Source organism: Arvicanthis niloticus, chromosome 14, assembly GCF_011762505.2.
Source record: "Arvicanthis niloticus isolate mArvNil1 chromosome 14, mArvNil1.pat.X, whole genome shotgun sequence".
NCBI classification, from domain to species: domain Eukaryota; kingdom Metazoa; phylum Chordata; class Mammalia; order Rodentia; family Muridae; genus Arvicanthis; species Arvicanthis niloticus.
The window spans coordinates 51,733,285-51,761,243 of NC_047671.1; the positions used below are offsets into that span (position 1 = coordinate 51,733,285).

Here is a 27,959-nt window from a genome sequence, read left to right on the forward strand (position 1 = left end):
TATTAGATCTAAATGCACTTGGCATTTAGTTTCTTTCACATTTCCAAAAATTCTTATTCCCAGAGGGCAAGGCCGTCCACACCCTTGGAGAGTGTGCACAAAACAGAATGGGTGGGGAAGGGATGTCCGTGGCTTGAGTTGGGGGATGCATACTCAGTTTAGAACAGACAATAGGGTTTTGGTTAGAGGGCATTGGTAGGCTTCAGAGTCCAGAGTAGATGTAACAGCTACCTGACAGGCTAAGGGCCTTGCTTCTTCCTCTGGGCTCCTTTTGTCTGTGTTTCTGTCTTAGGGAGTCAACTGCTATGACCCAAGGAGCTAGGATTGAGAGTGCTAGGTCTGAGGCAGTCTGGCTGTGGAAAGTTAAGTTCCTTCTCTCTTCCTCCCTTCTCTCTCCCTCATACCCTCCCTTCCTTTGGTGAGGGCCCATGCAGTCTGAGTGCATACCCTACTACAAACTCCATACCAGAATCCTCTTTCTGAAAGGAGTGTTGCTCCGGCACTACCAGCAACCCACTGGTCTCTATTCATAACTCCTGAGCACGATGGAGCCCAGGTGCATGTGCAGCTTTAATTAACTTGTCCTTTCTTCAAATAGCTCTTTGCCTGCCTCACAGGTGTCCCTGGCACACAGTACAGGCACAGGAGAGGGACTGGAGAACCACCAGAAGCTCCCCTATGTGCACATGCCTGAGCAGGTGAATTGTCCGCAGACATAGCATCCCCCTTTTCATCTCTACAGTCTGTGCTCAGTCATCCTTTTACCTCTCAAAAGAGAAGGTTTTTCCCAAGCCAGACATTGTACTAGGCCCGGAGGAACAAACCTGAACCTAATAGACTTTTAGTTTAACTGGCCACCAGGTGTCACTAGAGCCAGTCACATGGCATCTCCCAAGGCCGAGAAGAGGTAGGCTAAGAGGAAATGTGATTTGAATCTCGTCAGCTCTGTTCCACCAGTCTGAATCCGAAGCAAGTTCCTTCAGTGGAAAAATAACCACCCCTACACTACAAAGATATCTTTGTGACATCCTTAACAGCCCAGCTAGCCTGGGACTTGGGGATGCAGATCCTCGGGTCAGTTTGAAATCTTTCTGTAGCTTGTGCCTCCCAGAGCTCACCAGGCTTTTTGCAAACCCATTTCCCTCTCACCGAAGGCAGCATAGGTAGAAAGCACTTCCTAATTACCAAAGTTGACACTCACTTTAGCTTCTCTTACATATGCTGTCTATAGTCAAAGGAGAAGCCTGGCTACTCTTTCAACCTCCGGAGAGATTGCTGGGTCCTTTGGATTTACTTGTGTTGGCCTTGGGGCCACATAAGAGGTTGAACGAGGTTAAGTTCTGTCCTCCTATGGCTTATAGTCTATCCAAAAAGCCAATGGCCAGTGGGCATGGTGAGCTATACTTGTAATCTCAGCATTTAAGAGGTTGAAGCTGGAAGAATAGATTTGATGCCATCCTGGGCTACTTAGTGAGACCCTGCCTAAAACCAAACAAACAGGGGCTGGAGAAATGATTCAGTGTTGTGGCCTCCTCAGACACCTGCATTCATGTGCACATATCCACAAACATCTACACATAATTTAAAATAAAAATAAATCTTGAAAAAAAAAAGTCTGCTGTTCTGGCCTTGATGGTGCACATCTTTAATTCCAGCACTCATGAGGGAGAGGTAAGAAATTCTGAGTTCCAACCCAGCCTGGTCTACAGAGCAAGTTCCAGGACAGCCAAGTCTATATATAGAAACCTTGTCTCAAAAATACAAACAAGCCTTTCAGTCTGAGCACTGAGCAGATTCTGGGCAAGCAGCTCTGCCCCCAATCTCACAGAACCTAGAGGAAGTGGGCTTCCTAGGAGCTCTAACCCAGACAGTATCTTAGGTAAGGAGACAGCAACACCCACCCCAAACAGGAAGTAACTGGGACCCACTAGAACCCAGGAATTCACTCTTGGCCAGGAGCACTGTTTACTTCTGGTCTGTGCCTGAGCATTGAGCAGATCTTGGGCCCCAGCTCTAACCCCAGTAGTAACACCCACCCCACACGGTTCTGATACAACCAAGATAATAGGAAAGCTAGGCTCCAGTCAGAGACAGGGCAGGTAGCACTAAGGAGATCCAGATGGCAAAAGGCAAGCGCAAGAACATAAGCATCATCAACCCAGGGTTCTTGGCATCATTAGAACCTAGTTCTCCCACACAAGAAAGTCCTAAATTCCCCATATCACTAGGAAAGCAAGATTCAGATTTAAAATCACTTCTAATGATGATGTTAGAAGACTTTAAGAAGGACATAAATAATACTCTCAAAGAATTTGAGGAGAACGCAGGTAAACAGGTAGAATCCCTTAAAGAGGAAACACAAAAATCCCTTAAAGAATTAAAAAAAAAAAAAAACCCCACAATCAAACAGGTGAAGGAATTGAACAAAACCATCCAGGACATAAAAATGGAAGTAGAAACAATAAAGAAATCACAAAGGCAGACTACCCTGGAGATAGAAAACTTAGGAAAGAAATCAGGAGTCATAGACACAAGCATCACCAACAGAATACAAGAGCTAGAAGAGAGAATCTCAGGTGTGGGAAATACCATAGAAAATATTGACACAACTGTCAAAGAAAACACAAAATGCAAAAAGTTCTTAACACAAAATATCAAGGAAATCCAGCACACAATGAGGAGACCAAACCTAAGGATAATAGGTATAGATGAGAGTGACGATTCCCAACTTAAAGGGCTAATAAATATCTTCAACAAAATTATAGAAGAAAACTTCCCTAACCTAAAGAACGAGATGCCCATAAACATACAAGAAGCCTATAGAACGCCAAATAGACTAGACCAGAAAAGAAATACTTCCCGTCACATAATAATCAAAACACCAAGTGCACAAAACAAAGAAAGAATATTAAATGCAGTAAGGGAGAAAGGCCAAGTAGCATATAAAGGCAGACCTATCAGAATTACACCAGACTTCTCACCAGATATTATAAAAGCTAGAAGATACTGGACAGATGTCATACAGACCCTAAGAGAACACAAATGCCAGCCTAGGCTACTATACCCAGCAAAACTCTCAATTACCATAGATGGAGAAACCAAGATATTCCACGACAAAACCAAATTTATACAATATCTCTCCACAAACCCAAAATTACAAAAGATAATAGCGGGAAAGCTTCAATACAAGGAGGGAAATTATACCCTAGAAAGAACAAGAAAGTAATCCTCTTCCAATAAATCCAAAAGAAGATAGCCACACAAAGATAATTCCACCTCTAATAACAAAAATAACAGGAAGCAACAATCACTGTTCCTTAATATCTCTTAACATCAGTGGACTCAATTCCTCAATTAAAAGACATAGGCTAACGGACTGGATACATAGCAGGACCCAGCATTTTGCTGCATACAGGAAACCCACCTCAGTGACAAAGACAGACTCTACCTTATAGTAAAAGGCTGGAAAACAATTTTTCAAGCAAATGGTCCTAAGAAACGAGCTGGAGTAGCCATTCTAAAATCTCCAGCCAGAGAACACAAAGGGAGGGACTAATGGCTCCACCTGTATAGGTAGTTGAGGGTGGTCTTGCCAGGCATCAGTGGAAGTGGGCGGCCTTGGTGCCTGAAAGTTTGGATTCCCTAGTGTTGGGAAATTCAAGAGCAGAGAGGCGGGAATGGGAGGATGGTGGGAGCACACCCTCATAGAAACTCCCAGAATTATATGGATTAGACATGACAGAGGCAGGCCGCCAGAAGACTAGATTCCAGAATTCAAACAAAAATTTATCTTGATACCAAAATTTGTTTTGAGAATTGTATATTGCAGAATACACAGCCTTGGTGTAACTACTCATTGAGCAAGCTGAGCAGACCTGCTCGAACCTCTGATGTCCTGGAATTCCAGCTGGATGCAGTAAAGACACAGCATCAGAAGCTTATCAATTTACTCTCCCCCCTGACCCTCTTCTAATATCTCAATGCCCATAATCAGCTTGAAGAAGTTAATGAAGAGTCGGTACTCCTATTCCCTGGGCTTGGGGACTGAGGTGGTTAATATTGGGCTGTCTTTCTAGAGAAAAGTAGTGGTTTTGTTGAAACAGGGAGGAATAGCTAAGATTTATTGCATAGCCATAACCTATTGGTAGAAAATTGTATAATTATTATTAAGATGAAGTTATAATTTCTCAAATAGTACAAAATTTACTTTGATTTCAATTTTAAGGTTTCATTGGTACATGTTTCTTATTGATATAAAAGTGAGATTAATATTGCTACTCTCATAGGCATTGTGCCTATATAACACATTTAAGAATACAAGGTTTAGACCCAGTTCTTCTTTAACTTTTTTAACTGATTTGAGATGGTTAGCTTGTGAGCTAAGGAACTATAGCAAATTCATGGCTCTGAGTTTATTGTTAGGGTGTTTTCTATATTTTATTTAGAAATAGCTGAGAGGAGTTAACAGACAACAGTCCAGATTGCCTTACATGAATAGTTGGTTTTCAAAACTTCAGAAGTCCACAGAATTGACGATACAAACATTTCTGTAGTAATGTTCATTTTGATTAGAGACCTGTCTGCTCCTGACAGCTTCCTGTCTTGGATTCTAAGAAGAAATTGAGCATCTTTGGAGTTACTCCAGTTGTGGTGAGACAGCCACTAGGCAAGAATTGCCTCTTTTCATCTGCAGACAAATTATTATCCAGAAAAGAACACACTTGTGGAATGGTCAACTGACTGTATCTGCCAAGACAGAGTAATCAGCCCTTAATAGTTCTGCATCATTAAGTCTGTCAGATGATCCTGGGCCAGAAGGCTGAAGATCACATGCTCCAATGTTTTGTAGTATAGGGACTGTCCAGGTGTTCAATGATCTCTATAAATTGGCTAAATTTTAGAAGCTATGCTTTGTGCTTCCCATAATTTCAGTTAACTCAGTTATCCTGGATTTCTGACGGGGTTGAAGACTTATAGTCTCATAGCCAATCCTGGCTATTTACTTTGAGAGAAAAGATTTGAGAGGATGGTTTTCAGTTGACATTCATTCGAAAGCCAAGAAAAAAGCCAGGTTCAGAACTAAGTGTTTTAGTTAGGAGAGATGACAGAGGTTCTGGTTAGTCAACAAAATGATGGACTGGGTATTAGGTCTATCTTGTACCTTACTGACACAAATTGGTATAGTTATTCTCTAATTGTATTTTGAGAGAAAAGTTTTATTTTAACAGGAAGGGTGATATGTAGGAGGAGCTAAGGTGGGAGGAGTAAGGAGAGGAAAAGGAGGAGTAAGGAGAGAAGGAGGAGCCAGGAGAGGAGAGAGTAAGAGAGAGAGAGAGAGAGAGAGAGAGAGAGAGAGAGAGAGAGAGAGAGAGAGAGAGGATGTTCACGTGTCTCCATCAGTCAAAGAAAGTTGATATATCTAGGTTGGGTATTGGGTTACACTTCTGATTGTATGGGCATCTTGTTATTGAGCATTACCAAACTTAAAAAGCCTTTGATCAACATTTAAAAAATTTGTATAAAAGCAAAAAGGAGGAAAGGGGATGGCATCTGAAATGTAAATAAAATATCCAATATTTTAATAATATCCCAAAAAATAGAACTGCTTTGTATTAAAAAAAAAAAGCCACAATAAACTTGGATCCGAACAAAACAAAACAAACAAACCACAAACAAAAAAGAAAGAAAGAAAGAAAGAAAGAGAGAGAGAGAGAGAGAGAGAGAGAAAGAAAGAAAGAAAGAAAGAAAGAAAGAAAGAAAGAAAGAAAGCAAGCAAGCAAGCAAGCCTGGTCTGATGGGTCATACCTGTAATACAAGAATACAGGAGGCTGAGGCAGCAGAATAAGGAATTGACTGGGTTATATACTGAATTTGAGTCCAGCCTGGGTTACATGGAAAGTGTCTAAAAATAACAAAATAGGCTAGAGTGCCCCATAATCCTAGCATTACAACAGCAGACATGGGGAGATCTTTGTGAGTTCAATGGCAGCCAGAACTTAACAGTAAAATCTCAAAACAAAACCAAAAGCCACATCGAAACAGAACAGAACCCCAAAAGGGAGTTGAAGAGATGTCCAGTTGTTAAGAGTATTGTTGTACAACCACAAGAACCTGGGTTAAATATTAGCACTCATATAACTAGTTAGGCATGGTCTCTTACATGCCTGTAATACCAATGCTTGGGGCATGAAGACAGGAGAATCTGGGGGAGCTTTCTGTCTGCCAGATTAACTGAAACCGCAAGCTGTGAGTTCAGGAAGAGACCTTTCTTTGGAGGAATAAGTCAGAGAATTATAGAGGACACCAGATGCCCTTGTTTGGACTTTATACACAGGCTTATTCACATGTACATATAACACACACACACACACACACACACACACACACAGAGAGAGAGAGAGAGAGAGAGAGAGAGAGAGAGAGAGAGAGAGAGTGGGGTGTGGTGATACAAGCCCGTTATCCCAGCACTTAAGATGTAGGCCTGAGGTAGCTTCTTAGTGAGGTCTCTCGGTGAATAGATCATGGAAAGTTTGTTGTTATTGTTGTTGAGAAAATGAGGCAGACACACTCCATCTCAACAGTCTGCTTTATTGGAACAGTGAGGGGCCTCAACATTCCTGAGAGATGAAAACGAGCTCATGTAGAGGTGCTAAGGGTCAGTGTAAATACATACACGCATACATGAGTAGCTACCAGGAAGTTACAGCTATTTTTTTGTGGCTTCACCAGAAGCAGGGTGGGTTGTTTTTGCTACCGGGCATATGTTTGTGCAGGTGGAGCGAACAGTCAGGCTGGGGTTAAGCCATGATTTATGGCTAGGGACTATTGCCCAGTATACCCTGACTCAGTTCCTCATAACCTGAGGCGATTACCCAATAATACTACCACTGAGCTAGGTACCCAGCCTTTTTTTTTTTTTTTTTTTTTTTTTTTACTTCTGATTTTCAGAGAGTCTCCCTATGTTGCTCAAGCTGTAGTTCTGACTGACCTGGATCTTGAGATTCTCCTGCTTTAGCCTTCCAAGTAGCTGGAATTATGGGTCTGTGCCTGGAATATATGCTTAGCTGTTTTCTACCTCTTGGAGATTGTTTGTTTGTTTGTTTATAGAAGGTTTCTTCTGTATGACCCTGGCCATCCTGAAACTTGCTCTGTAGACCAGGCTGCCCTTGAACTCAGAGATCTGCCTGCCTCTGCTTCCCTAGTGCTGGGATTAAAGGTGTGTGCTAACACCTCCCTGCTTGGAGATTTTTAAAATTAAATTTAGCAATTACACTTATTTATTTATTAGTGTATGTGTATGCACACAGGTGTGGAGGTCAAAGGATAGCTTTTGTGGGTCAGTGCTTGCCTTCCAACATGTAGGATCTGGGAGCAAATTCAGGACTCAGGTTGTCAGGCTTAGTCCTGTACCAAGCCTTCTTTCTGCCTTCTCCAGCACTGAGCCTCCCGTTCTCGTCCATGGCTTTTCTGAAACTTGCCAAGTAGCCAAGAAGTGCAAGGATGACCTTAAACTTCTAATCCTGGCTTGTAATGTATACATGCATTATATAAATTCATGTAAATGTGAGTAAAACCATTATAAAACAAAACAAAAAAAAAAAAAACCAACCAAACAAACAAACAAAAAAAAACAAAAACCAAAGAGACAAAGAGAGGGCAGAGGAGCTGAGGAGGTAGGAGGAGGGCAAAAAGAGTCTTGTGAAGTGTGAAGTGAAAGTAGCCCAGTGTGCAGGGCAGTTACGGGAAAGGGCAGGAGGAGGGAGGGAGGGGGAGGTAGGGAGGCAGAGAATCTGCTAAACACACTTTGTTTGCATCGTGAAACCTGATGTGAGGCATGTACCGGAGGAGACCACGCAGACACACGTTTAAGCCAATAGAAAGTCGCTATTAGCCAGCTGGCAACTACACTGGATGTTTGGGATCCCAGTGTCACCTCAAACCTTTCCCAGGTGAGCTTTGTCAATGAATTACTTAATCTAGCGAGCCAGTATAACAGACACAGAAACTGGTATTTTATTTACAAGCTCTAAGCTTAGACTGGGTAGGTTCTAAGCTATTCTCACCCGTATCCAAACCATACGCCCCTTGTTAGTTGCTGTTTGAGGCTCACCCAGGCTGCTTCTGCTTCACCAGCCTGGCCTCCAGATGCACTTCTCTTGGCCACATGATCATGACCTAACTCCTCTGATGACAGCCTCCTGCTTTCTCTTCCTCTGCCTTCTTCTCTGCTGTCTCTCCGGAGATCCCTCACTCAGGTCCCGCCTTCCTCTCTCTCCTGCCTACTCACAGGCTCTAACCTTTTAGTATCCAATAGCTTTAAATTGGGGAGTAAGGTTTATACAACAAAGGCTGGTATACATGAGAATGCACTCATCTGGATGGTAACAAGATCTTGGAATTGAGGATCTGTACACAAAGGTCAGCATTTATACTCATAGCAACAGACCAACCCCCAACAGAGCTTTCAAGCACAACTCTATCCTTAGCTGATGTTCTTCAGTCATCAAGAATAGTTAGCCAGGATTGGTACTACAGAAGTCTGAAAACAAGACTAGTATATTTAGAGACTTTCCCAGAACTATGGACTATGGATGGGTTTGGTCTTTGTTTTTATTTTGCTGGTGGTACCATCTACGCCTTGAGTTTTATGGTCTAAATGGTCCTTCTGTCATGAAGTCAGTTGTGCTAAGGTTTAGGGGTCTGTTACAAAACCAGACATCTTGAATGGTAACTCAAAAAATCAAAACTCTATATTGTCTCAAAAAGAAACTCTAGAAAAAGGTGGAAGGTAGAGGTTAGAGCATAGCTGTAAGGAGAAAGGGACAGAGACGGTTGCTCAAAGGGTGCAGGGTTTCTGTTTGGGGAGGTGGAACAGCTATGAAGAGTGGTGGCAGCTCAGTCACACACATCAATTCTGTGGCTCACTTCCTGGTCTTGTGGCTAAGATCAAGAATAATCTCTGCTACTTGATTATGCTTTGTAAAGTAGTCTCACTGTATTGCTGTATTCGGCCTTCTAAATGTTACAGTCATGGAATACATAATTACACCTGGCAAAAGTCACACTGCTAGAAAGACAGAAGTTAGACTGAGTCACAGGTCCACTGAGGTCACTGAGAGTAAAACTTCCCCAATGTTGATTTCCTACTAGGATTTAGTCATGATGAGATTGTGTGGGCCAGAGGCTACCAGACCCATTCACGCTTTGTCAGGATGAAGCTTCCTTTGAGTGGGTAAATAAGAGATATCTTCCAAAAGCATCAGTGATGAGTGCTGGAGAAGATAGAACTGGCCTAGAAATAGAAATAAGAACCTGTTCAGACTAGCACTTGTGAGTTTCTGGACAGAAGAAGCAACTACAAGAAGGACGTGAGAGTAACAGTCTGTATGCCAGACAGCAACTTGAAGCTAGCTTGCCTCTGTGGCCTTTGGTCTTCTCTTCGGCTGATGAGAGTTGATCACAGACAAATACACTCCTTGCCTGTCTGTAAAGCTGGTCTGTCTATAGGTGGAGGACAGTCTCAGGCAAGCTCTGTTACACAGGTTTTCCCAGGCCTGGCCTCAGGGTTCTAGTCAGCTCCTCAAACCTCTTGTGTCACTGACCAGAGATTTGATCGTATCCCCAATATGCTGAAGCCCTGTCCTCTAGTATTGTGTCTGTGTCTGTCTTCTGTTGCTAAAAGGACAGTACAACCTGGATGGGCTACAAAGAAAGCAGCTTTATTTCAGTTTGTAATTCTGGTGCCAAAGGACCTCATTCTAACTGTCTTGCTGGCAAAACACCAAGGGAGGGCATCATGTGGCCGAAGACAAGACACATGCATTTATTTATTTATTTATTTATTTATTTATTTATTTATGATTTCTGAGACAAGTTCTTATTCAGTCTGGGCTGTTCTAGAACTCACTATTTATCCACGAATGACCTTGAACCTTCTGCTTCCACTTTCCAAGTGCTGGAAGTACAGGAGCAAACCACTGTTCACGGTTGAGGCATTAGTGTGTATCTCCACTGCTCTGTTCTTCTTACAAATCCGCCAGTATTGGATAACAGATGCTCCACCCTAATGACCTTCTTTAACCCCAGTCCCCCGTCATCTTTGAGAACCATGGTGGGACTAAGTACCCATCCCTGGAAAGGGAAACCATATTCAGACCATGGATGTGACATTCAGATCATGGGACATTTTTTGGACGTCTTTGAATGTAACAGAGGCAAAGCAAGCTCACTGGGTGGAGCACTACTGCCATCTAACTGAGTCCATAGAAAAAGAAATGCCAGATAAAGACAGATGCCCAGCAGCGCCACAGGTGAGAACGGAGACAGACATTCAGCTCCTGCCAACCAAGGCCTGCTAGCGGTGAAGGAAGCAAGGAGACTCTTTTCGAGCCTTCAGATACCTTGGTCCCTGGCTACCAAGCTTTAGAGAGAATAAAATTGTGTTGTTCATTTGTTTTGCTTTTTTTTTTTTTTTTTTTTTTTGAGAGGGTTTATCAGTGTAGCCCTGGCTGTCCTGGAACTCCCATTTTAGACCAGGCTGGCCTCAAACTTAGAGATCCACCTGCTTCTGCCTCTTGAGTGCTGGGATCAAAGGAATGAGCCACCACCACCTGACTGAGAGAATACATTTATGTTGTTTTATGACACTTAATTATAGCAGCCTTGGAGAGTATTGATGTCTCTCCTGGATGTTCTCATAAATAACATATTAATTAATTAATTAATTAACTTATTTACTTATTTAGTGTATATAATGTCTTGCCTGTACCACTTGCATGCCTGGTACTGGAAGAGACCAGAAGAAGCATCAGAGCCCTGAAGATGGAGTTAGATTGTGAACAACCATATAGGTGCTGGGAAACTAACTTAGATCCTGGAAGGGCAGCCAAGGCTCTTAACCTCTGATCCATTTTCCCATCCCCTCCTTTCTGAATACTTTGTTATTGCTCACTATATAGATCAGGTTTTCCTGAAACTCAGCCCATTCCTCCTGCCTCAGCCTCCCCAGTGCTCGAATTACAGGTATGTGTCCTCCTATCCATCCTTCTGTTCTACCGTATACCATATACATCATACAAATGATTTTTGTTCCATGTAGTGAAGGAAGGGAAAACGGAATAAAAATCGCCCAGATTCCTACTGCAAGGAGTCATCCTTTCTCATGTTGCCATCTACCCAGTTAACTCTTTTATGTGAAGCAACTATGAGGAAGAGAAAGTATAGGGAGTTCCCTGCTGTTTTAAATTGTTTTTAAAAATCCAGAGATTTTCCCGGAAGCCAGAATACTCCCGGGAGTTAAGGGGAGTCTCTGAATGTCGGGATTTTCCTGTCTCTGCTTGTGATATGGGGAGGGTTCAGGTTCTTGCCTAAAAGGGATGAAGTGCTCCTGTCCTGGGCCGCAGCAGCCAGCTTCTCCTTGTGCCAGGCATCTTCCATCTGCTTCTAGAACAAGGCATGGAGCCAACTGACTTCTGAGCGACTCCTCAGGCTTCGCGACCTCACTGACTTGGGTAAAGTTACTGTACCTCTCTGGGCTCAGATCATCTTCGTGTAAAAGAAGGATAAAGAGCTGGCCAGATGGCTTGTGGCTAAGCCTAAGGATCTGTTTTGGATCCCTGGTACCCACAGGGTGAAAGGAGAGAATGACTCATAAGTTGTCCCGCATCCTCCTCCAACCAAAATCAAACAACTGTAATTGTAAAAAAAAAAAAAAAAAAAACCAGAAAAACAGGGGCGCTGGGAGAACGGAACTGAGCAAAACAGGATTCAGTGTTAGAAGCCTTTGGCTATCTGCACCTGGCACCTTTTACTTAGTTCTAGTACCCTCCCACTCAGCCATTCTGAGCTAGCTAAATGAGAGGCGTCATTTCCCCGAAAAGGGCGCCCCTCCTCTCCTAAGTTTTTTCTACTAAATTCTTTACGGAAGTAAAGTGTGCTGTTTAACCTCTCAATCTCTCCTGTCCATCCCCCGCCTCCCGTCTGATGTCCCGGGGATCGATAATAGAAGATTTTGAGGCATCCGGAAATTCTGTGGGACCCTTCTTTTGGTCCTTGTGTGGAGTCCTGCCGGGTGTCCACTAGAGTGTGTTACATCCCGGGACCTTTAGAGGAATCTAAAGTGTGGCGGGGCTGTGGCTGCTGGTGAGTGACTTTCTGAACACCTTCAGCTTGTGGTAAGGAAAGGGCTAGGGAGGTGGGGTTATCTCAAGCCTCACTTCCCCCTGCTATACTCAGACCTCGTTTAGCCTGGCAGGGTGGGGTGGGGGCGCTTTGGCAGAAAACAAGCGTCTTCCCAGAGCACTGAAAACTGTGATCTGGCAAGGGGCCAGTGCTGTGGTTTTCCTGAGGAAGCTGCAGTTTTTAACATTTCGTTTTCAGTCTACCCATTGAGAGGCCACTTGCTAGTAGCTACGGAACTGCTTCGCTGTCTCTCCTGTTCCAGGAACACCTCCGTCTAGGAAGCAGAAGGTAGGCTTAGAAACGGGGCAGTATTGTCCTGGTACTCCATGGTGGGAGAAACCCTGGGCTGGCAGGTCAGCATAGAACACTCTAAGGTCTAGGTCTTGGACTCAGTTTCTTCCTTCTTTATCACACCAGTGAGCTCAGTGGGGGCTCACATGTATGCGCTGTTTACTAGGAACCTCTCCTAGACAGGTGCTGTAGGATGCTCTGTGCCCAGGACATCTCCTAGAGAGGTGTATCCAAGAGCAGCCCCTGGGACGAGCTGGGATGGGAGACCCAAGGAAATGAGTAGTCAGGAGAGACCCAGGAGCATAGCTATGGATTTCTTGATGCCCACAGATGCCGTATTCCAACCTGCATCCAGCCATCCCACGGCCCAGAGGTCACCGCTCCAAACAAGCAGCCTTGGTCTTGCTGGTGGCCAGCCTGATGTTCCTTTGGGTGGCAGGGGATCCAATTCACACTGTGCAGCATCTAGTACATTACCTAGCCTCGGAGCAACTTGGACTGCTGCTGAAAAAACTCTGCTGTCTGGCTGAAGAGCTGCGCCATGTTCAGTCCAGGTAACCTTCTTCGGTCTCCATGGAGACTAGATATCCAGCAAGTATCATACCCCTGACTCCTAACATTGGCCTTCCCTGAACATCATCAGCTGAGTTGAGCTGGGATCTGAGGCTAGATTGTCCCCTGCAGGTACCACGGCAGCTACTGGAAGGCTATGCGCGCCTGCCTGGGCTGCCCCAACCGCAGTATGGCCTTGTTCCTACTGTCGTCTTATTTCTACTGCTTCCCCTTAAATCCTACTGAACTGCACCTCAGCTGGGTACTTGGCCTCCTGGTCCTCTCAAAGTCCCTATGCATGCTCCTGGACCTTCAGGTATGACACAGAAGAGGTGGATGGTATAGGTAGTGGGTAGATGGGACGATGGCTAATGTTGACGTGCTGAGTTCAGTGCTGAGACTGAGACTAATTTAAAAGGTGGGAGATCTGGGTGTGGAGCTATGAAGGCTTGGGATGGTGGGCTTAATAGCAATGATGAGAGCAAGTGTACAGCTGGTTGGGAAAGTTTTCTGCAAGAGACGGGCTTTGGAGGTCTCCCTGGAAAGTCCCTCAGGCCCTTCTGCTGTCTACAGAGCTTGGCCCCAGCGGAAGTCTCTGCGGTCTGTGAAAAAAAGAACTTGAATGTCGCCCACGGGCTGGCCTGGTCATACTACATTGGGTACCTGCGGCTGATCTTGCCAGGTAGGCCACCTCTGCAGGTTCATTGCTGGACAACAAAACACACAGCTTTTGCTATACTTTTTTTTTTTTTTTTTTTTTTTTTGCTGTGCTTTTCAAAGTATTTCCATGACGGCCATATAATTAAATTCCTAAAGCATCCCTGTCAGTGTAAAGGGTGTTAGAGAGTTTGAGTGTGATGTTTGAGACAGGAGCTCATAAACCCAGGGTGCATTAAATCACCCTATTTATTTGAGGGTGACCTTGAATTTCTGACCCTCTTTCATCTACCTCACACGCCCTGAGATTTCAGGTGTGAACCACCACACTTGTCTTGTTATTGTTGTTGTTTTGTAATTAACTCATTTGTTGTCTTGAGGACTGACTCTGGGGCCTTACACACATCTAGTAAGCAGCCAGCTACCTGAGCTGCCTTACCAGCTCAAGGACAGGACTATTACACTCGGTTTACAATAAAACCGTGGTAAGAGCTGTATGGCCCTGTTCCTACTGTCTATCGGTTCCTCTCAAATCCTACTGAACTGCACCTCAGCTGGGTACTTGACCTCCTGGTCCTCTCAAAGTCCCTATGCTCCTGGACCTTCAGGTATGACACAGAAGAGGCGGATGGTGTGGGTAGATGGGACGATGGCTGGTGTTCTTGGCCCAAGATTCATCTATGAATGCTTGCCTTTGTCTCCTCTCCCTTCAGGTTTTATTGTGTGTGTGTGTGTGTATGCGCGTGGGTCTGTGCACAGAGTCAGTTCTCTCCTTCCACTTTTTTGAGGCAGGGTCTTATTTCTGCTGCTGCAGAGCCAATTCCCTGTTATCACCTCGGACCTCTGAATTGGAATGCTGGGATTACGATGCACCCCCCTGCTTTCAGGCCTTTTATATGGGTTCTGAGAATCAAGTTCACAGTGTCAGCTGTTATCCTCTGTTATCCTGGTTATCCTCTTTTTAAAAAAGATTTATCTGGTTGTTGTAACTGAAGTCTGTGAGTGTCCCCCTGTGTGAATTGTGTGTGCTGTGTGTTTGTCCTCAGACTCCTAATTCTCCACTTGCCTTGGTCTTCTAAAAGCTAGGTTACAGGTGTATGTCTCTGCATTCCTCATATGAGTCCTGTCCATTCTCTTTTGTCTTTTGAAAAAGGAACTCACTAGGCAGCCCTGGCTGACATGGAATTCATATGTTAGCCAGGCTGGCCTTGAATTTGTGGTTCTTCTGACTGGAATTGTAGAATGTGCCACCACACCTGGCTTTTCATGAATCTCTCTCTTTTTTTTTTTAATTTGCTTATATAGGTGTTTTGCATGCATGCATGTATGTCTGTGTACCCTGTGAGTGCCTAGTGCTTGCAGAGACCAGGAAAAGGCTTTGGATCCCCTGGGAACTGGAGTAACAGAAGATTAGCCACCATGAACCCAAGTCCTCTAGAAAAGCAGCAGGTGCTCTCAACTGCTGAGCCATCTCTCCAGCCCCAACAAGTGCTTTTGAAACGTATTTATTTATTTTTGTCTTTTGTTTTAGACAAGTTTTTTTCTGTGTAGCCTTGGCTGTCCTGTCACTCTGTAGATCATGCTGGTCTCAGACTTACAGAGAACTGCTTGCCTCTGCCTCCTGAGTGGGACTAAAGGCATGCACCACTACCACCTGGCTTGAAAAATATTTATTATATGCTAGATCTTGCTAATGTGCCCTTTCTTTTTAAACTTATATGACTATGTGAAGTCATTATCATTCATAGTTTATTTTAATCTCATTTTTAAAAAGATTTTTGTATTTAATATAATTTTTACTTTTATTGAATTTTATTTTTATGTATATGGGTGTTTTGACTGCATGCTTATCTGAGCTTGCATGTGCCTAGTAACCATGGAAGCCAGAAGAGGGCATCAAATCCTTGGAACTAGAGTTGTAGATGGGTGGCTACCATATGGATGTTGGAAATTGAACCCAGCTCCTCTGGAAGAGCAGCCAGTGCTCTTAACCACTGAGCCATCTCTCCAGCCCATACCCCTTTTTGAGACAGGGTTTCGTTCTGTAACCCTAACTAACCTAGAACTCTCTATGTAGATCAGGCTGACCTCAAACTCAAGAGAATCATTTATTTCTGCCTCCCGAGTGCTGGGACTGAAAGCATGCGCCACCAAAGATTTATTTTTTCTTTATGTGTATGCATGTCTGTCTGTTTGTCTGTCTGTCTGTCTGTCTGTAGATATGCACGCCTGAGTACAGGTGAACATGGAAGCCAGAAGAGGGTGTCAGCTCCTCTGGAGCTGGTGGTTGTGAGCCATCCGATGTTGCTTCTGGGAACTGAACTCAGTTCCTCTGGCAGAGCAGCAGGTGCTCTTGCCCACTGTGCTGTCTGTCTAGCCCCTGTCAGTCATGTTAGATAAGAAAACTGTGGCTCTGAGAGAGAAGCAACCTACCTAGTCATGAGTAAGTGAGGAGATAGGTTTGGAATCCGGGCTGCCCAGATTTTCAATCCCAGGCTGTGGCTCTCCTGAATCTCTTGGATGCCGGGAAGGCTTTAGAGCTAGATGTCTGTCTGAAACTCTCTCAGAGAATGAGAATGTCACTAACCAGGGCTCTGACAATTTCTCAGGGCCGACTACTGTGGTAGTGGTGGTAGGGACCAACACAGAAACTCAGTGGCATGGAATGGTGGCTTATTCCATCACTTGGGTGGCAGTGGAAGGCAGATCTCAGTGTGTTCATGCTCTGCTTTGCCTAATAGAGGGAATTCTAGGACAACTAGGGCTACATACACACACACACACACACACACACACACACACACACACACACACACGAAAACAGAATAAGGGGTGGAAAGAGGAGATCCCTGAATATTTCCTCCTTCCCCCAAATCACTTTCTTGTACAATGAGAGACATCAGACCACCCAAGTCTCTTGTGGCCACATCCTGAGGAGGCTAATGAGCTAGGTGTTAGTTCTAGATTTAGTAGGAGAGAAAGTAATAAGATGATTCCTTGGGCTTCCCTATTGCAGGGCTCCAGGCCCGGATCCGAAAGTTCAATCAGCTACATAATAACATGCTCTCGGGTGCAGGGAGCCGAAGACTGTATATCCTTTTTCCGTTGGACTGTGGGGTGCCTGATGATCTGAGTGTGGCTGACCCCAACATTCGATTCCGAGATATGTTGCCCCAGACAAACATAGACCGTGCTGGCATCAAGAATCGTGTTTATTCCAACAGTGTCTATGAGCTTCTGGAGAATGGGCAGCCGGTGAGTGTACAGAGCTTGGCTTGGGGAAAAGGGCCCATCTCCCAAGAACCCTGGATCTCTAGCCACAGGCTGACAAGAATTAATGTTGTCTCTGAGCCTGTTTGCACAGCTGGTCCCAGGACAAGGCAAGATTCAGTTCCAAACGACACTGAGGAGTAACATTTATGGAGCAGAAGCTATTCTATGTATACCATAAGGCCACTTCATTAAACCTTACCACCAATCTGTGAGACAGGCATGGTCCCTATTCTACAATGGAGAAAAGTGAGACTCAGGGACACGATAATGAAGGCTTTGAGAGCACTTGAGGAATTTGGTGTGGGTGTTGAAAAGCCCCAAGCAATGCAAAATTCTAGAACCCTCCCAAGACTCCATTTCCAGTCAGAATGCCATGCTCCTGGATCACAGGAGAAGGATCTCTGAAGGATTTAGCCCAGCCCAGGGCTACAGTTAGGAAGCAGGCATCAGAGGCCCTAGCAGGGCAGTCATATCCCAGGCCTCTCTTTCTGCAGACCGAGGGAGTAGGGCCTCCACCCATGACATCAGAGTCCACAACTCACCTGTCAGGGTTGTGGCTCAGTCTAACCCTGTTCTCCCCCCACCAGGCAGGCACCTGTATCCTGGAGTATGCCACCCCTTTGCAGACCCTATTTGCCATGTCACAGGATAGCAAAGCTGGCTTCAGTCGGGAGGATCGGCTTGAGCAGGCCAAACTCTTCTGCCGGACACTTGAGGAAATCCTGGCAGATGTCCCTGAGTCTCCAAACAACTGCCGTCTCATTGTCTACCAAGGTAAGAGACTGATACAGCTGGAGGGCAGGAATCAGGAATCCCAGCATCTCACTGAGGAGCCAGAGAGCAAGGAAGCAGCCTTTTCTGGGCTTTCCTAAGTGGTCAGAGGGCTTATGCCCTGCCCTCTCCTCCACTGAAAGATGCCTTCCTGTCACCAGTATGTGGCCAGTCTTGATTCTGCCTCTCCTTGGCTGTGTGACCTTAGGCAGGTCTTTGCCCTTTTCTGAACATCATCTCAAAAGCAGGAGGGTGGACTTCCGTGACCTTGATAACTATTTCTGTATCTGGGATCCTCTCAGAGGCTGTGTGTAGGTGGGAAGAGGGGAAGGAGGTTCAAGGATCATCCCAGCAGCTCCTAAGGGTGCATGCATCCTGTTGACCCCACCACCCTACATCCTTGTTCCAGAACCCACAGAGGGAAACAGTTTCTCGCTGTCTCAGGAGGTGCTCCGGCACATTCGTCAGGAAGAAAAGGAGGAGGTTACCATGAGTGCTCCCCCGACCTCAGTGGCACCTCGTTCCTCCGTACTGTCTCAAGAGCCGAGACTCCTCATCAGTGGTATGGATCAGCCGCTCCCTCTCCGCACTGACCTCATCTGAGGCATGGGACAGCCTTGCCTGGGCTCTGCTGATCCTTCAGCCTCCTGACTGAGCCTTCCTTCAATGGCTGGGTGCATCATGGAGACGTCACATCTCCAGATGAGTTCCACATCCCCGGGCAAGCCATTTCACCTCTTTGAGCCTCAGCCGACTATTGAAGGAGGTCATACTATTGAAGCCCACTATTGAAGGAGGTCATACTGCATTCCCTGTCCACTCATAGGGTTTGTGAAGATTATACATGTAGATGTTTGGTGTCAATGCCTGGTAAACTTGAGAGAAAGGCCAAGTATCTCCCATGGATGCTCCAGATATTCTTTGCTCTCCATTGACCTGTGTGGATGGTACCAGCAGACTCCAACCCTCCAGCTTCTGGTCATGTATGTTTAATGGAACTTCAGTAGATGGAGAGAGGGAAAAGGAACATCTGTTCTGTAGCTGTATGCAGTTACAGTGGGCTGCCCTGCCAGGCTGTCTTCTCAGTAAACATATTTATTCCCAGGTTTCTAGAATGGCCTCTTCTTCTTGCCCCTAGCACTGGTATTTGTGTGACACTGGTGTACTTACTGCCTGGTCTCTTCCTATCATGTCCTTGTACATGGTCCTTCTAAAGACACTCCTCAAATTACCCAGTAAGAGCACACATCTTTTTCTGCTAGGATGAGATAGCTATGAGGAACTGGAACACATCACCCCTGACACCCATGTCTGAGGGCATATACAGCACTCCCTGTACTCCTCATTCTGCTACAAGGCGTGGGCAATGGGTGCCATTCAATCCAGACAGAGCCCACCATTCACGCTGAGGGCACACCCCACCTTACTTTCAGTGTCCCTGCCTCCAGTGGCAGGCTGAAGGATCAGGAGCCGGGGATGAGTGGAGGTAGCACACAGATGCCATAAGTGGTACATAGCTGTGTCCAGGGAAGGGACCATTCAAAGAAGCAGGAGCCACTGAACAAATGCTCTCAATCTGTGAAAGGACCAGGAAGGAGGCATATGTGAGGAGACAGGACATTCCTTGGGAACAGTCAGCCACCACGCCTACCTTATGCCCTTGTAACAATATTGTGGTGGCACTGTCACCCCCAGCTAGGAGGGCAGACAGTCGTTCCTATCAGCTTTACCCAGACTTGACATGTGTCCTCCCTCTACCTCTGTGTCTCATTACAAGGGCTCAGTGTTTCACTTTGAACTTCCCCTTGTTTTATGTGTGTGTGTCTTCTCCAGTACTGATGATCCATTTCATGGTCTTGTTCACGTAGGCAAACATTCTACCACTGAGCTGTGGCCCCAGTTCTCATTATGTGTTTCTGAATACGGTGTCACTGTAGGGGGAGGTTCTGATGCTAAAGTCCTGTTCTCCAATTGGTTCTTGATCTGTCTGTAAAGAAAGCCATGGCCAATTGCTGGGTGGAATGTACAGACTTCCGGGTCCCTGGAGGACAACAGGCTCACCTTGTTTTGGAGAGAAAAGAACTAAGAGCCATGTGAGATCTCAAAATGGAGTGACCACACAGGCTGCTTCTGTAGAATGTGGTCAGGGGAGTTTAGCAACTGAAGTTTAGGGCAAGTGGGAGAGGCAGAGATAAGAAATTGGTAAGGACACGCTTTTCCAGGCAGGAGATATCAGCACCCAGCAATTGTGTCAAGAAGGCAAACTGTAAAGGAACAAACTCTCTGTGTGTCTTTTGTCTGAGGATTCAAGAAAAGCCAGATGGGAGCTGGTAGCGTTTGCCCACTTCCTGGAGCAAGGGCAGGTAGAGCAAAAGGGAAGCTGGATGGGGGCTGGCAGCGCGGCCAAGCAAAACTACTCGCAACATGTCACTTTGGAGAACACACACACACACACACACACACACACTTGGATCAGAGAAAGCCAGTCATTCTAAGGATAGCAGAGCCGTGGGAATCAAGTGTGGGAAAGTCTCTTTTCTCTCTGACTGTCACAGCCATCTTGCCACAACACGGAGGAGCCTCTCTCACGCCCAACACTCCTTCAGCAACCAGCCTAGAATAAGGGGCCTCTCCAGGTTGATTATGTTCAACCCACCAGTCCCCAGGACGGTTCCCAGGCTGGGCAGCTACTGAAATTCAGGCTCAAAGTGTGAAGTGGGGATTGCATGGCATCTCTGCCATGTGAAGAGCGGATGAGGCTGACAGGCCCAGTGTCCCCGCATACAGGCGAACAGCTGCCTGCTGAGAAGAAGCAGCATCGAGCAATTCCAGCTGATGCCTTTTTTGTTTTTGTTTGTTTTTTTGGCTTTGGTTTTCGAGACAGGGTTTCTCTGTGTAGCCCTAGCTGTCCTGGAACTCACTCTGTAGACCAGGCTGGTCTTGAACTCACAGAGATCTGCCTGCCCCTGCCTCTCAAATGCTGGGATTAAAAACATGCACCACCATCGCCTGGCTCACAGGTGCCTCTTAAGCAGTCACAGGAGATGGGTTCATTCTCTGCACACATTTTTACCCCATTCTGCAGGAGTCCAGGACTTTAAGGATGACTCATCCTTAGGAGTTCCCCAAGAGTCAAATATAAAATTTTTTTTTTTTTTTTTTTTTTAAAGAAAGAGCCGCCGGGCGGTGGTGGCGCACGCCTTTAATCCCAGCACTTGGGAGGCAGAGGCAGGAGGATTTCTGTGTTCGAGGCCAGCCTGGTCTACAGAGTGAGTTCCAGGACAGCCAAGGCCATACAGAGAAACCCTGTCTCGAAAAAAAAAAAAAAAAAAAAAACAAAAAAAAAAAAACAAAAGAGAGAGAGAGAGAGAGAGAGAGAGAGAGAGAGAGAGAGAGAGAGAAAAGAAAGAGCCTTACTATGTAGCCCAGGCTAGCCTAGAACTCACTACAAAAAAAAAAAAAAAAAAAAAAAAAAAAAAAAAAACCAATTGGCCTTGAACTCAAAGATGCCTCTGCCTCTGCCTCTGCCTCTGCCTCTCTGCCTCTCTGCCTCTGCCTCTCTGCCTCTGCCCCTCTGCCTCTGCCCCTCTGCCTCTGCCCCTCTGCCTCTGCCCCTCTGCCTCTGCCCCTCTGCCTCTGCCCCTCTGCCTCTGCCCCTCTGCCTCTGCCCCTCTGCCTCTGCCCCTCTGCCTCTGCCCCTCTGCCTCTGCCCCTCTGCCTCTGCCTCTGCCTCTGCCTCTGCCTCTGCCTCTGCCTCTGCCTCTGCCTCTGCCTCTGCCTCTGCCTGAGTGCTGGGGTTAAAGGTGTGCACCAGCATATCCAACCCTCCCTCTTTCTTCTTTTCTTTTGTAGCTTTTTATTGATTCTTTGTGAGTACCACATCTTGTACCCCAGACCACCTTGTATTTTCTGTCACCTTGTATTTGCCCTCTGCCCTTGCAACTTCCTACCCCAAATAATAAACACTCAAACAAACAAACAAACAAAGCATAGAAAACATCCCGTTGTGGAAGCTGTAGTGTGTCCCACAGTGTGCCCCTCTGTCCACACATCTTCACTTGCGAATGTTTATGGCAATGAGTCATTGGTCTGGTTTGAGATCTCTGGCTTCTGTGACAACATCAATACTGGATCCTCACCGAGACTCCTCCCGGTTATCCTGTTGTTGCCCTGTGTCATGGAGATGCTGTAGCTTTGGAACAGCAGGTCTGGCCCTTTCATGTGTCCCAACAGTTCACAGATGATGTAGGTGTTGGGGTGGGCCAACTCAAAGCCCTGGATCTGGGTAGAAGCTGAGCGGGTCAGCCTGCCAGCTCTTCCTTATTCATACCACTAAGGTGCGCTCTCTAGCACTGGTCTGGTTAAGCCACCCAATGCTGCCCTCGGCAGGAAGCAGGGTCAGCTCTTCCGCTCTCATGCCCTCCCTCGTGCAGGCTCACCCGCACCCACGCCTTCAGTGCCAGCTTTGCTCTACTGTTCAATCAAGACGCAGGATCCACTCACCCTCGGGGCTGGCGCACCAGACTCTTCATTCTCAGGGCCAGCTTCCCTGTGTTGCCGAAGCAGGTGCAGGGCCTACTTTCCAGAGTGCTATAGCCAGTGAGAGGCTGGGATACTTCTTCTCTTTCATCACAGGGATCGGAGGATGGGAGGATGGGAGGATGGGAGGATGGGAGGATGGGAGGATGGGAGGATGGGAGGATGGGAGGATGGGAGGATGGGAGGATGGGAGGATGGGAGGATGGGAGGATGGGAGGATGGGAGGATGGGAGGATGGGAGGATGGGAGGATGGGAGGATGGGAGGGGCAGCTGCAGGTGGGGAGGGAGGAGGGGTAAGGGCATCATCAGCGGCCCTCTCCACCTCACAGCAGATGAGTGGTGGGGCTAGCTCTCCTAAGATCACGCCCATGGGGCCAGCTAACCTGCTCACTCTCAATCAAGACCAACTCTACTTACTGTGAGGTGCAGGGCTTGCTTTTCTGAGTTATTTCACGACCTCTACCCAGCTTTCTTGACTGCCACAGGTAGCTAGTGGCATGGGAGGCCTCCCCTTTTTCTTTTCTTTTCTTTCTTTCTTTCTTTCTTTTTTCTTTTTTTTTCTCTTTTTTTTTCTTTTTTTCTTTTTTTTATTGACATTCTTTGTTTTTGTTTTTGTTTTTCGAGACAGGGTTTCTCTGTGTAGTCCTGGCTGTCCTGGAATTCACTTTGTAGACCAGGCTGTCCTCGAACTCAAAAAACTGCCTGCCTCTGCCTCCCAAGTGCTGGGATTAAAAGCGTTTGCCACCACCGCCTGGCTCCTCCCCCTTTTCTTAATAAACAGGTGTCTTGTAGTCTAGGCTGGCCCTCAAACTTTCAGTGTCATCAAGGATAACCCTGAACTTCTGATTTTCCTGCCTTTATTTCTCAAGGGCTAAGATTAAAACACAGTACCATGCCGGGCTGTGGTGGCCCACACTTTTAATCCCAGCACTTGGGAGGCAGAGGCAGGCAAATTTCTGAGTTCGAGGCCAGCCTGGTCTACAGAGTGAGTTCTAGGACAGCCCGGGCTACACAGAGAAACCCTGTCTCAAAAAAAAAAAAAAAAAAAGACAATACCACTGTGCTGTTTATAGTACCAGTTTATAAGTAATTTATGTCTGTAGGTTTCTTGACTACATATGGATGAACTTCTGAGGTACCGGAGAAAGGTGTGCCTCTCCAGAGAGCCACCAGGAGGCCCAGCTTTGCTCTCCTGGCCCTGGCCTGTATTTTCCTGACCACAGGCTGAACTATGCTGCTTCCCCACAGGGATGGACCCCTCCATGCTCCCTCCTTCCCCAAACAAGTTCCATAACAATCTTTTTCTTTTCCTGTTTACCCAATAGCTGGAAAGTTCTGGATGTGGAAGTGGTTTGTATTAAGTTTTAGGCTTCTTCCAGCGGGCCCACCCTCACTCAGAAAATGAGGTAATTAGAGTCTCCAGATTCCCCCCTCACATCCTAGGATGGCAAGACAAGGTTAGGGGACATTCACAGCCCACTGTGGAACTCTAAGTGGGGATTAGGGATTCCAGGGCCTCTGGAGGTTATCAACAAGGCCTAGCTGCCAAAGGTGCCCTCCAAAGGCAGAAAGGCAGCAGAGTTGCCTCCTTTCCCAAGCACCCTGTGTCTCAGAGAAGGAGCCCCAGGTTCCTTGCCTTAGCTCTCCCGGATCAGCAGTGTGTGAAGGCAGGGCCTTCTCTGTAGACCTCTGACATTCTTGCTCAGGGATGGAATCTTCACTTTACTTCAAGAGGGATGGAGATCAGAGGGGCAAGAAGGGAATGGCACTCTGAGAGGGTTCTGAGGTCCCTGAGGGGAAATCTTGTAAGGGTGGCCTTGGTACCATGTCACTAGGCAAGATCCTCAAATGGCTTTGTTACCAACAAGCTTTCTTGTTAAATACGAGGACAGCTCCCGATGAGTCCAGCGGTAGTCTATAGCTCTGACACCCTGGCTCCCAGTTCACCCTCTAGTCCACTTTCTTGTTCTGAGACCAGCCAGCCTAAGTCCACATCGCCCTCCTACAGATACGTGACTTCATCGATGCTGGGCCTGTGCCTGTCTAGGGCAGGGCCAGAATGAGGAATATGAAGTCCCTGGTGGCCTTCTCTGTGACTATCCTGTAAGCTTAGCAGCCGCCAGCGAATGAGGTAAATGCCGTTCTCTGGCTTTAGGGCTGGAGGCTCTGTGAGGAGGGTAGCGTGGCCCTGGTGCAGCGTAGGCCCAAAGTGAACTACAAGCACAATGCAGATCGCCAGCAGGACAAAGGCTGAGATAATGGCAGCAAGCAGTGGCAGCCCGTCGCCACCTCGAGGGGGCATAGCTGGGAGCTGCCTTTGAGGCTCCTGATCCAACGAACCATTCACAAGTGGAGAAGGCTGAAGGTAGTAGCCATCCTGTGGGGAAAGGTGAGATGAGAGACAAAGTTGACGTAGGCAGGAACATACAAAGAAAACCCAAAGGAGAGGGAGAGATCTGAGAGACAGAAAACCCCAGAGACAGTAATAGAGTGGGGAGAGAGAGAGAGGAAGGTTAAACACACTTGTGAAATATAACTGAAAGACAAAGACAGGGGAGCTGTGGGGGTGGAGGGAAGAGCAATAAAAACAGAAATGAAGATGGAGACACTAACAGAAATACAAACCAACCCCTGGAAGATAAGGAGTTAAAAATCACTCAGGAAGGGCAAAGGGAGGAGCTTTATTGTAGCCTGGAATAAAGCAATTTGTCCCCAGTGTCTTTTCTCATCGCTCCCCCTTTCCAGGTCTCCAGCAAGAGTCACAAATAAATCCTGTGTTCTATTGGAAATCGGAGTAGTCTCTGGGCTGCTGCCCCACATGCTAGGCAGTGGGCAGCAAGCAGTAGCTGCTCTGAGGTGTTCTGGGAAAAGGGGTCATTGTCTGGTCTCAGAGGTTCCCCTACTCTAAGTCACTGGAAAGCAGAAAGGTGATACACTTGGAAGGTTAGGAAGAGGGACATGAACCTTGGTATGAGCTGGTATGTATGCCCATACTTCATCCTGTAAGTTTTCCCCATTCCCCCCAGATCTTGGGGCCAAGTTCTAGATAGGGAGGGCTGGTGTCTGGTGTAGCTTCCTGGCTATGCCCAGGATGGGTTGAGGAGATTGTGCACCAGTCTACCCTTGCCAGGATTTCTGCATTTTTCTACTGAAAGCTGAGGACATAACTCATGATATTAGTATGTCCCTGCCCTGCTAGATGTTGAGTAGGGATGAGGGGATCTCAGTGAAGGAAGGTAAGCTCACAGTGAGGTGGCCTCCCTCCCTCCAGCCATTATTCTGGAGGACCTTGGGAGTTGGGGGCCTCTCTAACTCTGACCACTCAGCTTGGCCCACACTGTGGAAGGCAGTGGGAGCCAAAGAGGGGCTGATAAGGCTAAACCTTTCCCTCTAGTCCATTAGACATAGTGTGCCCAGATCCCATTTCAATACTGCTTCCCATGCAGGGCTGAGCTGCTGTGTGGGTGGGTGGGGGTTGTCATGGGATTTCCATGGGGCCAGAGGGCAACTCTGGGTATACAAAGAGAGAAGGAAGCTTAGTTTGGGAAAGGTATGGAGCCCCCATAGTGAGTCAGGAAGGGGTGAGCAAAAAGTCTACCTGGTGCATTGTCCAGGGCTGGCGCAGAGTTCTCTTGGGACTGGATACCAGCAAAGGAAGAGAGCTCACTGCCCTAGTTCAGTCCCTACCCAGAGCTGCCACGTCTGTGGGGTTCCTGGGCACACACCCTCTGCACACACCCTCGCTGTACTTTCCCGCACCTGTAGTTCCGGGAACATCTAGGCTACCCTGGGCCAACCTTCCACTCTGACAGCACCTTGATCCTCCAGGCACTTCCTTTGATACCTCTGCTACTTAGAAGCCCAGGTTGCCCTGCCCACTTCCTCTCCCTGCAGATTCTAGACACCTACCCCTCCCTAGGACGTGCCCACTCTCCTCCTCCCTCCCATTTCCTGAAGCTAACGTCCTTTACTCTTTCCTTGTTGTAGGTAATAGCTCAAGCACCACAAGAGTATAGATCATACTCTACAGAATATATTGAATACAATCTCTCTAAATCTCTACAGCTCAACAGCTCTGTCCATCCATTTTTGCCTTACCACATTTATCTCTGAAATATTAAGAACTAAACTAGTTTTCTAAATTTATTCTTATTTTAAATGTAAACATTTGATTTTTCATCGTGTAAGTGTGTATGTATATATGAAGATGTGTATGCAGGCACTGTGTCAAGACATTGTGTCAAGGCAGTGGACAACCTTGTGGAGTTGGTTCTTTCTTTCCACTATATGTTTATTCTGAGAATCAAACTCAGGTCCCCGGGCTTGCATAGGACAGTAAGTACCTTTACTTGCTAAGACATCTATGTATCATTATTATTGTTGATATTGTTGTTATTGATGTTGTTATTATTATTATTGACAGGATTTATTTATGTAGCTCTGGCTGTCCTGGAACTTGCTCTGTAGACCAAGTTAGCCTCAAACTCACAGACATCCATCTGCCTCAGCCTCCCTAGTGCTGGGATTAAAGGCGTGAGCCACCATCACCCACAAAGCTATCTATTTTTATTTAATTTATTTATTTTCACATAATGCATCGCATAGAGTTTCATTTAATTTAGATGTATTTATTTTTATGCATGTAAGTTTTTCACCTGCATGTATGTCTGTGAACTACATGCATGTCTGGTGCCTTAGGAGATCATGGAGCACCAGGTCCCCAGAACTGGAGTTGTGGTTGTGAGCCACCACATGGGTGCTGGGAATGGAACTCACGTCCTCAGCTCTAAACCACTGATTCATCTCTCCAGTCACTATCCTTTGTTTGATTGTTTGTTTTTGCTTTTCAGACAGGGCTTCTCTGTGTAGCTCTGGCTGTCCTGGAACTTGCTTCATAGACCAGGATGACGTTGAACTCACAGATATCCACCTGCCTCTGCCTTCCAAGTGCTGGCATTAAAGGCATGTGCCCCCACCCCCTGGCTCCAACACCTATTTTTAACTGACACATAGTCATTGTATATACATATGGGACATAATGTAGCTGCCCCCTCCTTCTCCTTTGAGATAGGGTCTTGCTGCATAGATCTGGCTGGCCTGGAACTCATGATCCTCCTGCCTCTGCTGCCACAGAGCTGAGATTATAGGTAGAAGCCACTGTGGCCAGCTAGTGTCATGTTTTAATGCACTGTACAGATGTATAAACATCAGCTGAGGGTAGTTAGTATAACTATCACTTCAGGCCTTTTGTTTGTTTGTTTGTAAGAGTGGGGGTGGAGGTAGTTGGGTTAGGTGGGGGCTTTTCTGGTATAAGCTACAAAACCTGCTAGACAAATCCTAAAAAATTTCTACACTTCACTGTGAAGATTCATCCTTTCCCTGTGCTGAGAACAAGGACCTAAATGTTACCAGGAAAGTAGGAATCCTGGGCTGACAAGGTGGCTCATCTGGTAAAGGCATTTGCTGATAACCAGAGTTTGGTCTCCAGGATCTACACACAGCAGAATACACCCCTTCCCAGTATACACCCATAATAAATAAGTTTTAAAATATGTAATATATATACACACATGCATATGAAATCCTCACTTCCTTACCTCACCTATAGAACTCTGATTTATACCCCTATGCAAGGCATCATTTTCTTTCTTGGTTGTTTAGTTTTGGGATTTTTTTGTTTTGAGACAGGGTTTCT

General features: G+C 46.3%; 2 protein-coding genes and 1 non-coding gene across 4 annotated transcripts; 1 reads left to right on the forward strand and 2 right to left on the reverse strand.

Annotated features, from left to right (window-relative positions):
- Window positions 1–7,817: 7,817 nt before the first annotated feature.
- Sting1 (stimulator of interferon response cGAMP interactor 1) lies at window positions 7,818–18,828 on the forward strand. Of its 2 annotated transcripts, XM_034517733.2 has the most exons (10): window positions 7,818–7,949; window positions 10,959–11,510; window positions 12,005–12,141; window positions 12,379–12,468; window positions 12,802–13,025; window positions 13,156–13,339; window positions 13,597–13,705; window positions 16,697–16,935; window positions 17,541–17,727; window positions 18,134–18,828. In XM_034517733.2, exons 5-10 carry the CDS (start codon window positions 12,802–12,804, stop codon window positions 18,325–18,327), a joined length of 1,137 nt encoding a protein of 378 aa, XP_034373624.1. In that variant the 5' UTR covers window positions 7,818–7,949; window positions 10,959–11,510; window positions 12,005–12,141; window positions 12,379–12,468; the 3' UTR covers window positions 18,328–18,828. The 2 variants fall into 2 exon arrangements, with proteins under 2 accessions (XP_034373624.1, XP_076768924.1); XM_076912809.1 differs by lacking the exons at window positions 7,818–7,949; window positions 10,959–11,510 and having other exon boundaries at window positions 11,731–12,141.
- Window positions 18,829–23,328: 4,500 nt separating this feature from the next.
- Smim33 (small integral membrane protein 33) lies at window positions 23,329–26,088 on the reverse strand. Its single transcript, XM_034517765.2, has 2 exons — window positions 25,863–26,088; window positions 23,329–24,641 (listed from the first exon to the last, which is right to left on the reverse strand). The coding sequence occupies exons 1-2, from the start codon at window positions 25,869–25,871 to the stop codon at window positions 24,267–24,269; spliced, it is 384 nt and encodes a 127-aa protein (XP_034373656.1). The 5' UTR covers window positions 25,872–26,088; the 3' UTR covers window positions 23,329–24,266.
- Window positions 26,089–27,558: 1,470 nt separating this feature from the next.
- LOC117720279 (U7 small nuclear RNA) lies at window positions 27,559–27,620 on the reverse strand. The gene has a single exon (XR_004608294.1). It is a non-coding gene; the product is annotated as a U7 small nuclear RNA (small nuclear RNA).
- Window positions 27,621–27,959: the final 339 nt, after the last annotated feature.